The 15,840-nt window shown below is 43.3% G+C and overlaps 2 protein-coding genes across 6 annotated transcripts; both read right to left on the reverse strand.

Annotated features, from left to right (window-relative positions):
• Positions 1 to 1,346: 1,346 nt before the first annotated feature.
• LOC100836132 (ankyrin-1) lies at positions 1,347 to 8,348 on the reverse strand. Of its 4 annotated transcripts, XR_002963569.1 has the most exons (11): positions 8,190 to 8,348; positions 7,883 to 8,059; positions 7,006 to 7,134; positions 6,757 to 6,896; positions 6,511 to 6,609; positions 5,926 to 6,054; positions 4,636 to 4,785; positions 3,244 to 3,305; positions 2,309 to 2,491; positions 2,145 to 2,224; positions 1,919 to 1,996 (listed from the first exon to the last, which is right to left on the reverse strand). XR_002963569.1 is itself a non-coding variant. In XM_024459600.1 (10 exons), exons 1-10 carry the CDS (start codon positions 8,263 to 8,265, stop codon positions 1,577 to 1,579), a joined length of 1,209 nt encoding a protein of 402 aa, XP_024315368.1. In that variant the 5' UTR covers positions 8,266 to 8,348; the 3' UTR covers positions 1,347 to 1,576. The 4 variants fall into 4 exon arrangements, 3 of the variants coding, with proteins under 3 accessions (XP_024315368.1, XP_024315369.1, XP_024315370.1); XM_024459600.1 differs by lacking the exons at positions 1,919 to 1,996; positions 3,244 to 3,305 and adding an exon at positions 1,347 to 1,622; XM_024459601.1 differs by lacking the exons at positions 1,919 to 1,996; positions 3,244 to 3,305; positions 5,926 to 6,054 and adding an exon at positions 1,347 to 1,622.
• Positions 8,349 to 9,185: 837 nt separating this feature from the next.
• LOC100824593 (F-box/kelch-repeat protein At5g43190) lies at positions 9,186 to 15,087 on the reverse strand. 2 transcript variants are annotated; one of them, XR_002963570.1, is made up of 3 exons: positions 13,885 to 15,087; positions 13,496 to 13,558; positions 9,186 to 11,742 (listed from the first exon to the last, which is right to left on the reverse strand). XR_002963570.1 is itself a non-coding variant. In XM_003567686.4 (2 exons), the coding sequence occupies exon 1, from the start codon at positions 14,939 to 14,941 to the stop codon at positions 13,886 to 13,888; it is 1,056 nt and encodes a 351-aa protein (XP_003567734.1). In that variant the 5' UTR covers positions 14,942 to 15,085; the 3' UTR covers positions 9,186 to 11,742; position 13,885. The 2 variants fall into 2 exon arrangements, 1 of the variants encoding a protein (XP_003567734.1); XM_003567686.4 differs by lacking the exon at positions 13,496 to 13,558 and having other exon boundaries at positions 13,885 to 15,085.
• Between the last annotated feature and the right edge of the window lie 753 nt (positions 15,088 to 15,840).

Consider the following 15,840-nt stretch of genomic DNA (forward strand, 5'->3'; position numbering starts at 1 on the left):
CTCGAGTTCTCGTCGAACTCCCTTTGGTTTCGCGGTTGCTTTGTTCTGTCTGGGAAGAGGGATTGATGAATGCGCGGGAGCTCGTCCTGCCAGAGTTTTACGAGGAGGAGGTGGAGGCGCGGGTCAGGCAGTGGCGAAGCTAGAGAATTAGATCACTGGGTTCAATCCCTTTGATTATAGCGTAATTTTTCACTAATACGCAGAACTAACACTAGATTAATGAAAGAATTACTTATTTCATTGGGTCTCAATGGTTCTATAGCAGCTCCACCCCTCGGGTCAGGGGAAGCGAAGGCGGAGGCGGGAAGAGGGGCACGAGCTTGTCCAGCGTGGCACCGACATGTGGGCCCCCTTGTTAGGTTTCACGTCAAAATTCACTCGGCTGTCTAATAAGTGCGCAGCTGCCTAATAAGTGTGTGGAAGTACGTCTGTGCTAAAAACGGTTGTGATTTGTAAAAAAAATTAGAAAAAGATACTTTTTCTAAAAGGCTGTCTCAATTGTGGTAGTTTTGTGTAATTGTCTCTGAAAAGAATTATGGGTAAGTTGAGGCTCTAACTTTCTTACACGTTTTTGCTAAAAAAAATCTTACACGTATACCAATGTATATGCTATGTCTAATGAAGCATGCACAAAAGTTCTTAGGATAATAAATGCAAGAAAATGTAACATCCTGATATCGTACCACAACCTTGTCGTCAAAATTTGCTTAGTGTTGCTCGGAGAAAGGTATTGAACATTCAGCTAGTACCGAAAACAGATGTGCAAACAGCAGACCTTATCAATTTAGATCATGCACACACAACAAGCTAGGCTCGTGTGGCTGTAGGCTGCTCTAGAAACACAACTGCTACTCTTCTAATTCTAAATTTTTGATTCAAATTTGCCCAAATATGAATGTATTTATTCTTAAAAAACGTCTAGATACATGTAATATTTCGACAACAATTTAGAATCGGATGGAGTATTATTTTATTTTATTTGCACAAAGCACACCTATTAATATCACAGCGAGGTACTCCCGGAGTATGGCTGTAGCCTTTGGGAGTACGTTGTTAGAATGAGATCGAGAATGATAGAGGTCATCATGCAACGATGACAAGACAAGGTACAAGACCATAGAGCTCTTCCAACTGCATTTTGATCAGGCTCCTCCAACATCGATCATATGTGCTCCCAAAGGCTTCTGGTTCTACTCAAACGCATCATGGGCCATTTTGTTGGCTAGCAAACAGAGCCGAAGCGGATGGCCTAAGTTATAGGAGACGAATGGTACGCGGGAAAATATGCCCACTGGACAGCCACTTGAAAGCCACGCACTATAGGTAGAAACAGTAATCTACAGTGATGAACAGCAAGGATGGATGCAGGGTGGTATTAGAAAATGATAATAAAAAGGTTTCCAAAATCAGAAGAGATCTGCATTCTTGCGGAATCTGAACACTTTCTATCTTAGAACCTAGCCGAAGCTTAACACGAAACAAAAGAAGGATAAATGAAGTATCCCGGAGCTACCAGCAAAACAGATCTGACAGCGTACCAGCAAAACAGATCTGACAGCGTATAAGCTAGGTCATGCTACTCTTCAGCGCGTCGAGCATTCTCCATTGCCTCCAAGGCTTCCCTGCAATAAAAAACGACACATTTCTTAAGTACAACTTTTTGTTCAGCCACACTCCGTCATATAACAAAGGCAAAACGATACATTTCTTAAGCATTAGGACAACTTTTTGTCCGGACACTCGTAATAGCAAACAAAGGGAAAACGATATATATCTTAAGTAACCATTTGGACAATTTTTTGTTCAGCCACTCTCGTAATAACAAACAAAGAAGATCAAGAATGTATGGTTCATCTGAGAAATTTCTCAAATTAATTGAGGGGCAAACCAAAGCTGCATTTGCAACTGTTAAAATACAAACAGGTGCTAATGGCCTAATCCACATGGTACCCTTCTGGAGCTTAGATCATCATTTTATCCATGTACTGAACTATGCCTATAAGAAGACAGATAAATCGCTTTTACTCCATGAGAACAAACAGTTACATTGGTTTTTGTAAGAAATGAATTGACCTGTCAGCAGGCCAGGTACCGCATGTAAGTAGCAAACAACTCGTGCTGCCAATATAACATGAAAGAATTACCTTGAACCTCTCTGAAGATCAACATTTGTAGGTTCCAGCTTCAAACCATCTGCATAAGCCTTGTGTGCATTGCTGTAGTCCTGCATGTAGACGCTAGCAAACGATCAATTCCATGATCACAAAAGCCAGCGCAACTACGTACTGAGTTTATATGTTCTTTTTACCTTCAGAAGCATAAAAGCTGCCCCTTGTCTGTAACAGGCTTTGGGCCAACGAGGTCGAAACATTCTGCACATATTAGCGTCGGAGAGAGCAAGATTTCCACTTCCCAAGCGTAACATGCAGAGACTCCTATTTGCTAGCAGGGTTGCATTATCATCATCTTCCATACTGCCAACTTGCATTGCCTACAGTTCCCCAATTTCAAACGGTGCACAAGATTTTTATTGCAATCGTAATTGAGTATCACAGTAGTTTTAAGGCAAAATTTGGCTTTAGAGACCGCAGCAAATCGTAATTAAGTACCTAGCAAATACATGATCCAGCTTTTTATTTGGGCAAAGTCCACAAAAAAATGGTGTCAAAGAGCCATTTGCCAAGTTTTAAACTAACTTCACATAAGAATTTCCTTTTATCTGTTGTATTGTTGAACATATTCTTTATAATATTTTAGCCCTGTAATTTCTATATCGACTGCTAGCTAGGACACACCCATTTATCTGTTGTATTGATAGTGACTGAAAGAAAAGCAAAACCAATGATCAAAACAAGGGTAAGACCTTTAGAATCATCTTAAATAACCCATGAAAATTACATGATTACATTTTTTTAGGAAAAAAATTGCTCCCCATATATTTCTGTAAATCATGGAAACATATCTAAACAGGAAACGGTAGCAAACTAGTCTACTGGGTAAAAAATATGGAAGTTTAATCAATGACTGAACTTAAGTTACTTTTATCATACTGTCTTTGTATCTAAAGTTTTACCAAACAAATATAGCTTTAGAAGGAACTCCAATAAGGTGTCAACAGAGCTACAATATAATGTTTACACATGTTTTTTTCTAAAAAATAGGAACAGACTTCACCCAATTAAAACGTGGCTGAGATGACTAACACTGGTATACAGCTCTCCTGCCATCAAATATTCTTCTCACCTAAAAGCCTCTTTAGCGTGTAACTTCAGCTCAGCCTTTTTCTTTTCACACTGATACTTATCCTGGTCATAGAATTTTTGTAGTCACAACACCAGCAAGTAGATGCATCTAGGCATTAACAACAACGACAACATCATATCATAACTCTGGCTGCACTGGTATATAACATTTTCATTTATTGTTTTTTTTTTGAGGAATCGCCGGGGGGGAAGTCTCCCCACCTGAATATATTACCCAAACGAGCCCGAGGGGCAATACATCTTGCTGAAGCAAGAACAATAAAAATACAAAAACCAAGTACAAGATTGCAATGGAACACAAGAACAACCTCCTAAACAACAACTACTTGCATCTAGGCGGTTGCATACAGCACCGGTTCTATCATAACCCTGAACAAGGAGCACAAGCATGGAGGAGAGAGGCTGTCAATGGCCGCACCAATGCCAGAAGACAACACAAAGGTATCACGAACCAGGGCGACGCCATGGAAGCTCCAAAGTAGCCACACCGAAACCGACAGTCAAGCCCACCACTCGGCACCAAACAAAGAAGCTGCACTTTCACCAATACCACGACTTCAGAGCTCACCACGGAAGGACGGCATAGTCCTGGGGGAATGTGGGAGTTGCCGAAGAAGCAGGAGAGGACTCAAGCTCAACAATCATGCATCAAAAGAACACAAATTCTCCACCGAAAGGGAGGTCATAGCCCAAAGAGTGGGGGAGAAAAAGGTGAGACATGATCTCAGAGAGCACCACTAGTGATAATATCTCCACCAGAAGGGAGGTTATTGCCCAGCGGGGAGTGTAGATGAAGGGTGCCATACAACAAGTCGATGGAGATAACTGCAACCGGAAAGCGGCAGGGGGAAGATCATGAGGAGCCAACATGGATGAGGGGAAATGAGTGGAGGGGTGGGGGGATCATCAGTGAAAAGGCGACCAAAAACATGCCACTGCCAAGGGGAGGGGGGGGGGGGGGGGGTAGGGCTAGGCGAAAGCTCGGATTCTCGGATAACAAAGACACAACCAACACACAGACCCTCTATCACGGCCATCTCCTACAGGAGGATGCCGCCTCCATGGTAGCCATCTGCAAAACCATGGATCCTGGAGCAAATCATCACAGGGTGCATAGAGACTTCCAAGTCCAAACCACGACATCGACCGTTAGGCAGAGCCGCCACCATAGCAGCCATCTGCAGACCATGGTTACCGAAGGAAATGGCAATGCCACCACCGTTAGGCAATGCCACCACCATAGCAGCCATTTTCATTTATTGTGAATATCATTAGCAAGCATATGTAGGGCAGAAATGCACAGGAATGGGAGACTAGTGACAATGAGAAATAATATTACAGGATGACAACTGAGTATCGATGAAATACATACCCTCGGCTTCAAACCACAAGATTTCACATGAGAAATGATTCCATCAATACTCCAATCCGGAAATGTTGAAATAGGAAAAGTTAAAGGAAATAACATTTCAACAAATTCCCTGCCTCGAAGAGCGGCAACTTCAATTGGAGTTCTACCGAACTGCAAGAGTAGAATAGATGCTTAGTTTCAAGATTAATTATAGTCGGTATAAATCACAATTATAGTTGCAAAGTATATCAACATCACTAATAGGATCCCAAGTTAAAGGCATTTCAAACAGATGACTAGATGGACTTAGCAGAGAATCACAAATTTATTGCACATGGACAAATGTATCCTTCCAAACAGAATTTGTAAAATAAAGCTTAACATGTTAATCTTCTGATATTGCATAAATTTGTCAAAACACAAATCCACATGTAGGGAGCTAAATGTGTTTGCAAAAGATCATCTTTTGTTTGTTTGAGCAGCCTATGAAGAATTTATTTTTTAAGGAAACTATAGGAGATGCTCCAACAGTATAAATTATATTAATAAGTAATGAAAACACTTTACAGAAATTTACAAATGAGACACCAACCACAAAAGATCAAAGAAAAGAACTAATGGCCGTAAGCCAATCTAGGAGGAAAGCCTAAGCTCCTCCTTAAGCCTAACACTTAATCAATTAATCGTTTTTTGTTTTTTTCGTTCAGTATATGACCCAGAAAATGTGTGGCACGTTTTAAAATATACTCCAGAAAGTTATTAAAATCTACAACGGTTCAGGTATTCAAGATGATAATGAGTAAGAGCCACCCTTCAAAAACAAAACACAAAAGTTGAAGATCAAAAAGAGGCACTCCCTCCGATCCATAATAAGTGTCTGAGATTTAGTAAAACTTTGTACTAAGTTGGTACAAAATCTGAGACACCTTTTATGGATCGGAGTTAGTACATATGTCTTGCATGGTCAGACATAAAAAAAAATTAACGTCAGGAAGAAGTGCAGTACTCACTTGATAACATACACTAAGCAAGTGGCTTGACTACTTATTTCTTTTTGTGTAGAGCACTTATCATCATACCAGCCACGCTTAACTAAAGCATTGAGTTTTCTCTTCATGCAAGAATTATGTATTCCAGGCAGCATGGGTACGCTTGGTTAAAACTTAAAAGAACTGTAGGTGATTATCTAGTCTCTCAACTGACTAAAGCCCAACTTGACCCCATGGAGAAATAAAATTCAGATATCTACAACCACATAATGCGTGAGATTATATCATGACAGCACTAACAAAGCAAGATAATAAAACTCACATCATCTGAAATATTGGGATTAGTGCCAGTGTCTAGTAAGGACTTCAAAATACCAGGTAAGCCAAGATCAACTGCTGTCATCACGTAAGTAGCACCATTGGAGCCAATAAAATTCACATCAGCACCAGCCTGTTTAAATGAATTTCCATTTCATCTTTTGAATTGGTGCTTAAGATATCATCGACATGAAACTTGTGCCAAAGAAAATGAAGCAGCAGCCGAATATTACACTTACAGCTCGTTTGGTAGCCCTCATTTCATTTCATTTGTTAGAAAGAAAATGAAATCAAAATTTGATAGGATTTCATTTGGTTGAATTTGAATTCCGGATTCAAAATTCATGTTTGTCTACCACATGGATTTGTAGAATAAGAGACAATTCCAGAGAAATGATGGTTTTAGAGAGGAATTGGGGTTAGTTGTAGTGTGATTCCATGGAATTTCAGACTAAATTCATGTAGCCAATTCCGCGGCAGCCAAACAAGTCGATTTCTAGAATCCAAAATGAATTCCAGAAGTCCAGGCCCAAATGATGGGTACCAAATGAGCTGTTAAGGAAGATCCATGACAAGAAAGATTACTGACCTTAATGAGTAGCTTCACGCATTCCAGTTTGTCAGTAGGATTAAAACATCTTATGACCATCTCCAATGGGGTGTCATCAAGGTTCAAAACCTTATTAGGCTGTGGAAAGTGGATGAATCAATTTCTAACACTTGTAAACAGAAGGCGCAAGAGAAATAAAACCAGCCCAACGTTTGTTGGATTATAAGTATTTCTCAAGGTAAAGATGTTAATATAAAACCAGCCCATAAACTGTTGCCGTCTTACATCTGCATGGCTGTCCAACAAAATCTTCATTGTGCCCCGTCGACCATGAGTGCAAGCCGTATGCAACGGTGTCCCACACCTAGCATTTAAATCCACGTTGATTCCTCTTGAGAGCAGAAGTTCTAGAACTTCACATTGTCCTGCAAAAGAATTTTGAAGAAGTTAAATAAGACAAGCACACTTTACACTGAAATCCCACTGATCACCCGAGCTCCAATAGTATGAATTGCGGGTAAGGAACGGAGAGACCTTTCCCTGCAGCGGCATGGAGAGGTGACCCGGCATTACCAGTCAACGTCACATCAGCACCATGATCAAGAAGATACCTTGCAGCAGCAGCTCTCCCAAAAAAGGCAGATAGGAACAGTGGGGTGTTGCCTGCAAAATATATAGGAAGTTAAGTAATCCTAATGCAGTGCCAAATGACTCTCCTTGCATCAACTGACCACTATTTTGCTGGTACTGATACAGTAGACACCTAAGGTATATGGTGACAACTAATGTGAAAATGTGCCTGCATATATTGATTTTAACAATCCATACTGAGAAGGTACGTAAGTATAAAATCAAATTTGAGGCCTAGATCTAACCGGCCATATTATTCCTAATAATAAAAGCATGAAGGTTTCCTTCGTCGTCGTCCGCGGTGCATCAATTTCCGTGCATGTTTTGATTTTTCGTGTCTCCTTACACTCCATCGAACCTTCCTTTTCCTATTTCCACAGCGCTGCCTTCTCGGGCCGCCGCCGCCGACTCAACTGCCCGCGCAGCACCTCCCTGTGGTGACCGCTCTCGATACGCGTCGGCGCCGGATTAGATTATCGTGCAAGAGACGAGCAAAGGGGTTCAAGGCTGATCGGCTCTATCCACCGTTCCTCGTGCACTGCACCACCGCGTGCTCTGACGCCAGCCACGGCCGGCAGGCGGGCAGTGTGGACTGGGTGCCATGTCCGTGGCCGCAGCTGCTAGCATCGGCCCCGAGATCATTTTGATTGAATGTCCAATTATATTGTGATGTTTTGTATAAACATGAATTTTCGTGTGCACGTGTTTAAGCGGCCGTGGCAAAACACGGGCACTGTACTAGTATGGATAAAAGCAGCAAGAGTGAAGCAGTAAACTGAACCTGTGTTGTTCCGTTGGTTGATGTCGAGGCAGAGGTCCTGGACGAGGTACCGGCAGACGTCGACCCGCCCCTCCATGGCCGCCAAGTGCAGCACGCCGTTCCCGGTGGAGCTCTGCACCGCCGCCGCCACGACGGCCGCCTCGCCGCGCCCGGAACCATCCAGCCCCCGCGCCATCTCTTGGCAACACAAAAGGGAAATCCGCAGCCGATCGAGTCGTGATCAGTTACCACCAAGCAATAAGAGAGAAAATTAGCCCTAGCCATCTCCTTTGGTAAGAGCGAGAGGGGAGACGGGGAGGAGGGTTACTTTTGATGAGGCCGAGGTTGCCATCGAAGGCGGCTTGGAGGAGCGCCATCTCCCGCTGATGCTTCGTCTTCTCCATGGCGATCGGCTGGGCGGCGGAGGCGAGTTGCTCCTTGCTCGTGTTCGTGTATGACGGTTGCTATTCTGGGAGGGGAAGCGAATGGGCTGGGCTTCCGTTATATGAGGTCTGGCTGCCAAGACCACGGGTCAACTGGGCATGCTACTCTGGTCTTTTTCATTCGGCACAAATTTTAACTTTCAGTGTCACTTTGATGAAATACTCCGTCAAGAGATTTGACAGAATAAATAGAAAAACAAAAACAGGCCTCACTTCATATACTCCCAAAAAAAGACAAGCACAGATTTTGAGATTTTACTTTGACCAACAACCATTACGCTAATGATTTGATGGGTACGTGCTACAAAAATTATATCGTTTGGATTCGTATTTCAAAAACCTTTCCGGTATGAAAGTAACATATGATCTACATATGAAAGTGAAATCAAAAATTTTGATAGGATTTCATATGGTTGAATTTGAATTCCAGATTCAAAAATCATGATTGTCTGCTACATGGATTTGTAGAATAAAAGACAAGTTAAGATAATTGGTAGGTTTTAGAGAGGAATTGGGTTTAGGTATGGGTGCAATTCCATGAAATTCCAATTTATTTCCAAATAGTGCCAAGCAAAGAAATGAGTCCTAAAATCTAACAGCTCGTTTGGCATCCAACATTTGGGCCTAGAATCCATGAATTAATTTTGGATTTCAAAAGTCAACTTGTTTGGCTGGCGCGGAATTGGATATCGGAATTCAATATGAAATTCCATAATCACACTATAGTAATCTCAGTTTCTCTCTAAAAGTCATAATTTCTCTAAAATTATCTCTCACTGTACAAATCCATGTGGCAGAGAAACATGATTTTTGAATTTAGAATTCAAATTCAAGTAAATGAAATCGTATTAAAAAATTTATTTCATTATTTCTACAAAACAAAACGAAACGAATTGAAGGTTACCAAACGAGCTGTAAATGAATTACATGATTCCAAGCCAAATGATGGGTGTCAAACAAGCTGTTATACATGCAATCACTCAAAGGCTCTGCCACACATGTTTGGTCGTGACTGGTGAGAGCATGCATTTTTTTTCCCGCACTAACCATAGACCGCTGCCACCGTCACACTCACCACAGATCTCCGTCAAAGTGGCAATGATGGTATTTCATTATTCGCTCAATAGAGCACTGATGGTATTTCATTTATTAGCTCAATAGAGATGTCCATTTGAGGTAGCTCATTGAGAGTTGATTTTTAGGCCAAGATGTCCGTTTGCCTACGTAGTACATTTGAGATAACTTTAGAGTAGCCCATTGAAAATGCTCTTTATCTCGCGAAACCCTGTTTATGTCCTTGTGGCGACCATGTCCAATCATGGCTGTCCATAACCGATATTGGCAATTGATGTCGCACACAGAGCTTCGACATTAGATTGTTAATCATGCTGTGGTGCAGGCTCCTCTTTTAGCTTGGACGTTTGTGACATTTGCCTAATGAAACCACTGCACTACGAAAATGCCGTTCGGCGTCCGGGTGAGTTTCCTTATTGACGACCTTATCAAAAACATACTCATAGGTGCGTGACGAAAGAGCCAGTTCATCAATAGTGCTAAATTACAGGAACTTGGTTCCAGAAAGTTCCACATTGGTCTCCAGTAGTGTCACCAATGCGGAACACAATGCCTCTATCTCTCTGTCCGATCAAACCTGAAGCCTCATAGGAATGTAGCCACGACATGAGCAAACTGATGAGCTGTATCCTCCTAGGAGTAGGAATGAGACCACTGACAGTCACCAACTCACCATCCAGGATCAGAGGGAGTAACTTTTTGCCTTCACTCGGTGTCCGCACAGAGAACTTCACCGATGGATAACTTGCAGCCGACCATACGCATGTTTTCACAGCCACTCAGACTCAACTTGTGGATCTCCATATCTTCAAAGTCTCGTGAGTTGATTGCTGTATCAGAGATTCGGGTCCTCCATTTGGCAAACCACGCAAAAATATACTCTTCAGTCAGGCACAACCCTCTAGAGAGATAAGGCAAGCACTACGCCGCAGTTCCTTTTCTGGCATCTGCAGCAAATTCTTCCACCTGGATGCTTGTCCAAATCCATCAAAACTGAATGACTCCAATGATTTGGAGAGAGCCTCTGGCTCAACATGTTGCAGCCTAACACAACCATCAAGGACAAGCACCTTCAGTGTACTCGCGACCGACAAGTTCTTCTATTTCATTATTTCTAGATAAGCCTAGAAGCTCGAGCTTCCGCATTCCCACGAATGGGTCATGTACTGCAGTGAAGAAAGTAGAACCAATCACGCGGAGCCTTTGATGATTACATAAGCATGTCAACTCAGGCTTAGTCATGTCCGGGGCAAACCTACTTGCTCCTGCAGCCTTTAGATTTAACTTCCCAAGTTCAATCATCAGTACCAATCTTTGACAGGTATAAGATCCAATCCCAGTTTATATCCGTATGTCCTAAGCCGTCATGCTTCATTCTCATCTCCTTTGCTGATTAACTCAGCAACTTCATCTCTGCATCCCTCTATAAAAATAAATCTTAGGTTACTGCAGCTGGCAAAAGGAGGGGAGGCAAAACTAAAGGTGCACCTGCAGAATATCAACACATGAAGATTGCTGGACTGTCCAAACAAGTGCTTCGGCAATGCTGTCGGATGACCAGAGTTTTTCAATTTCAAGAAATATGATGTCTCCTTGGGCATGGTCTGGATGTCTTGGCTCTCTAGGTTCTCAGATATGATGCAATCCATTAGCTCTTCTTTTCTTGGAGTTTAGAAAACTGGCGTAACCACCTGCTTTATTTTCCTTTTGTGTGCAGATACTCCGATCCCATCACTTCAAAAACTCTCTTGGCCCTGCACTGTCTCCTAATAATCCCATACACACCCAACAGTATGAAGCGTGGGCTTCCTGATCATAGTCGATATAGTTAGCATGGTTATGAACTTATGATGCAGGAAAAATGCATAGACTACAACGTATGATTACAGTAATACTGGGTTGATATCATGGCTAACTTGGGCAGCCTCCTTATGCAGTAAACTGACAGTTCATAGTAAACAAAAAATACCAAATCTAGATAAATCTCTTTATTACTCCCATTATTTAAAATTACCAAACTTACGGTGCTTTAACACATCATAGATCAGCTAGCTGTAGAGCTTTTAGCTACGCTGACAAACAAGGCCACTGCTGAGGTGCCGAGCTTTAGCCACTCCGATCCTTTGCTGCAATGTTCTTCTGCTTTCTCAAGCTGAGCAATCCACGCGGATAACTATATCAAACGTGAATCTTGCAGACGTGACGGTCTCTGCTACGGTGGCAAGAACTGTAGACGCACCAAGTCCATCACAGCCATCAAAATTTTTTTTTTGCCCACCCTGATAAAAAGGTCTATTGGCAGTGCTCAAATAATCCCTGGGGTATCTTGTGTGTGACCTCAGTGATGCTGTCACTGTCGAATTCCTGCGGCAGTGTGTGTATCTTGTGTTAACAAAATTAATATAGTGTCCACACTTTACAGTAAAAAACTACATCTTCGCTAAAATAGATAACACTGTAAAGTGTGCAGCCAAACTTCTTTATCTTTCACAACCAATCAGCAAATTCTATTGAGGTTGGTGTGGTAGAGATCATTAGACATGTCATGAAAATTAGTTTCCCAATACATATGTTTTGTAATATATTTGAATACATATTTTTAAAAAGTAACAATAAAGGTTGCATATAGGAGATGGAGCAAAATAAACAAACATCATCTATTTAGGAACGGAGGAAGTAGCTAAACAACAACAATCATACTTTATTATTTATTATCTCGTCATAATCTGGTGGTGCAATTAATTGTACCGTTTCTATCTAGAACCACTACAATGTTTGATTAAAATAATTTACAGCAAAAGGGGAACGCACTTGTCCTTATTGTTGTGCATCATTTTATATTATACTAAAACACACAACGTTTCAGATGTTCCTCATGTGATCAATAGGATTGGTACACATAGTTCTGTTTGTTGAAGCAAATGGGATACTATTCCCAAGAACTAAACAACAACAGTTTTCATGCTCCCACTCAAGAACTCTAATTTGTCCAATGCTATGACTACAACCTTTAGTAATTTAATCTGAAATTGTTTTCAGATTAAATTTTGTGAAAATTCAGCCTTTTACATGTCAATTTGTTCTACCATTTGGTAAGATTAACTTTTCTATGTTTGGTATACAGCACAATGACCAAAAATAAGACATAATTTCCAAAAGAGTAACTTGAACATCAATACTGTTCTAAAAATGTAACTTGAACCACAAAGTCCTCCTGCAATTTATTTATAAATAAAACAATAATATTACAAAATTGTGATCGCTGCCCATATTTTTTAGGGAACTTGCAAAAGCTTTTCAAATCCTCTCATCAAGAAGGAAAGTAGGTCTACTATAAACAAGAGAACCATGCATGTCTAACTAACTCAACAGAGGGTAACAACACCAAAAGGCAAAAGCCCAGCAATACACACACCAATGCCTGATCTCACCACAGGAAACCAAAACTGGTATAAATGGCGTAGGCATTTGATTTCAGCCTTGATGTCTGAAGCTAGAGCCCCTAAGTATTGACTCACCAAGAAAAGTATACCACTAGATCCAGTGCTCACGGCTCATAGACATGACCTACCGAGGGGAGCGGCCGCCAAGGCCAACCATGACTGCTAGCCAGTCTAGATGCAAGGAATCTTCTCTCAGGGATCAGAATAAGAGGATCATTGTAAATAGTTCAGAATTTTGGATGTTCACCACAAGGAAATGACTAAATGGCCATTACAGAGAGTTCAGTACCATGAATGGAGAAGATTACTAAAAATACATCAAGAAACTAATAAGAGCTAACTGATTTAGCAAGGTTTGTCATGGTTGAGTTCCTTGTTTGATGACTATATTCAATCAATTCCTTGGAACCTGACAGCAATAGACACTTAGAACAGTGCCACTTAATGTTGAGGGGCTTTCACTCTTGCTAACTGCCAAATAGTAATAAAATACTTAACAGCATATGCAAATACTGGGATTGTTTTTAGTCTTTGTTAACCAACTGCGTCAAACTCGCATGATGGGAATCTTCAAGTTGGATATTTCTCATGGAAACAAAAACAGAAACTAATGAATGGAAGAAGTAGCACCAAGATACATGTCAAAGAAATGATTCACAAAACCGTATGCGTACCAGGAACAAAACTTCACACTCTTTGGTAAACATGGATAGACAAGTGTGCACTGACACTAAATCCTACAGGAAAACATAAGGGAAGTCTATGATTATCACTTTGGGGACTTAACCCAGAAACTATATCGGTGTGTCTTGGTTGATATGGACCACCATTGTAAATCCTGAACAGCATTTCAATTATTGAAAGATTCTTTCACGATACAACTTGGATGAAATGCCTTGAAGCATCATGCGACATATACGATTGTTCTGTTTTTCATTCAAACAACTAGCAGAACTAATTATTCGTACTTACAAAGAGATATTTGCATCACGAATCAGGGAACATGACCTGGACTTGCTCAGTATCAGAAACTACACTGAAGCATGGAAGTTAAGAGAACAACCTCATAAACACGGCCAGCGTTGTCCCAGCAAGAGCTCGATGCCCGGCTCCAAGACATGCCCAAACCACTGGCGGCTCTCTTCTGCATCCAGGCCAGACACTCGTGGCAGCTTTGTCCATGCACAATCCACCACATCAAACATCACCAGCCTACCGTCCACAGCATTGTACAGGCAAACGATCCCCATTCTTTCTGCAGCCTGAAAGTGCCAGAAACTGCCATGCCTGCCTGCCACCAACTCATCGAACACCTCTGCAGGTATTGTGCCTACCTCCATCCATCCTGCTGCCTCGTCGTTGTCCAACTGCCAAACCACCACCCGCTGCAGCACCCCAAACGCCTCCACCCCACCTACCAAGAAGAGCCGCCCTTCAAAAACAAACAGGTGGGCTGTTGTAAGGCCGTGCGGCATAACAACCGGCGGCACCATCCACTGCCCCGTCACGAGATCGAACGAGAGAAGAGCATCCGGACCACGGCCGAGCACGTAGAGCAGAGAATGGTCGCAGGCGATCGCAGCGTTGCCAAGAAGCGCAAATGGCCGTGGGAGCTCGCCCCGGGGTTCCCACCTTGGTGAGGGATCAGCGGAGTCTAGGGTGTACGACCGGACAGCCGCGCCCGTGCTGACGGCGACAAGGGTGTATTCCTGGCTGTGGCTGGTGGAGGAGGAGCGTGGGACTATGACAGCAATGAGATAGGAGCGGTCGGGGAGCGTCGGGAGGCGTTGGAGCGAGGCAGCGGTGACGACGAGCGATGGGGAGGCGGAGGAGACGAGCGGTGGGGGCGGGGAGGAAGAATCGAGCGGGCGTGACGCGGCCAGCGGGAGGAGGCGGCGGGTGAGCAGGTGGAAGGCGTGGCGCGGGGAGAGGAGGAAGAAGGCGTCGAGGCGGTGCGGGGAGAGGAGGGCGTGGAAGGCCGGGGAGCGGAGGAGGCGGCGGAGTGCCCGGGAGACGGCGGCTACAGGGAGGAGCGCCGTGAGAGGCAGGAGGGAGACGATGCGCTCCTGGAGGTGCTCCGGGAGCGCATCCCACGGGCAGGCGACGGCGGAGGAGGCCATGGTCGGGGATCGATTGGCGGGTGACTCGATCACGCAGGCTCTATCTGGGGGGAAATGGGGGAGGAAGAAGAGTGGCTGCGATGCGAGGGGCAGAGGTAGCCCTAGCTGGCATCTGAGAAATTTGTGACAGAATAGCCAACCTTTCTTTCTCACATCGACAAACTAGCTTTTCTTTTATCTTTAAAAAAACTACTCCTTCCAATCGGTACCAGTTGTCGAAATATTACAAGCACCGACCGGAGGAAGTAGAATTTTTTATTTTGAGGCCCACTTTTCGACCTGGGCCCACATGGCACTGGACCAAAATACCCTTGCCTCTTCATGTGTTGTGGTTGAATCGATAAGAGGCACACACCCTACAGGTATGGAGCAGAACAACATCCATCAATCTCAGCCGCGCCTGACCATTTTCACAGCTAGAAGCAGCCTTCAGAATCGTCTAGCCGTGTGCGTCGCACGACGTCGACGGCGAGCACGGCAATGGTGACCTCATCAGGGAGAGTGGTGGCAGCAACCTCCCCGGGCGATAGCGGCCTCCCCCGGCCCGGGCGGCAGCGACGGTTGAGAGCTCGTAGGGGACGGCGGTGGCGGCCTCTGCAGGTCCAGGTGGAAAGGGCGGCGGTAGTGTCCCCTACCCCCTCCTCTGTTCCTGCTTCCGTAGCGACGGGAGAAAATGAGAAATATATCACGGGAGGATATGGCAGTATTTTGGTCCAGAAAAAATTGCCTGTGGGCCTAGGTCAAACAAGTGAGAAAAAAGGTGTACTATTTTGTCTACTACAAGGAAAGATGTGCATTTGGAACAAGGTACAAAGAAATGGGTGACATTTTGTTAAATTTCTCCTGCCATATAGGTCCGGAAAGGGCAGCAATGAGCCGCGCGGCTTTCTGCTCCTATA

This window comes from Brachypodium distachyon, chromosome 2 (assembly GCF_000005505.3).
Source record: "Brachypodium distachyon strain Bd21 chromosome 2, Brachypodium_distachyon_v3.0, whole genome shotgun sequence".
NCBI lineage: Eukaryota > Viridiplantae > Streptophyta > Magnoliopsida > Poales > Poaceae > Brachypodium > Brachypodium distachyon.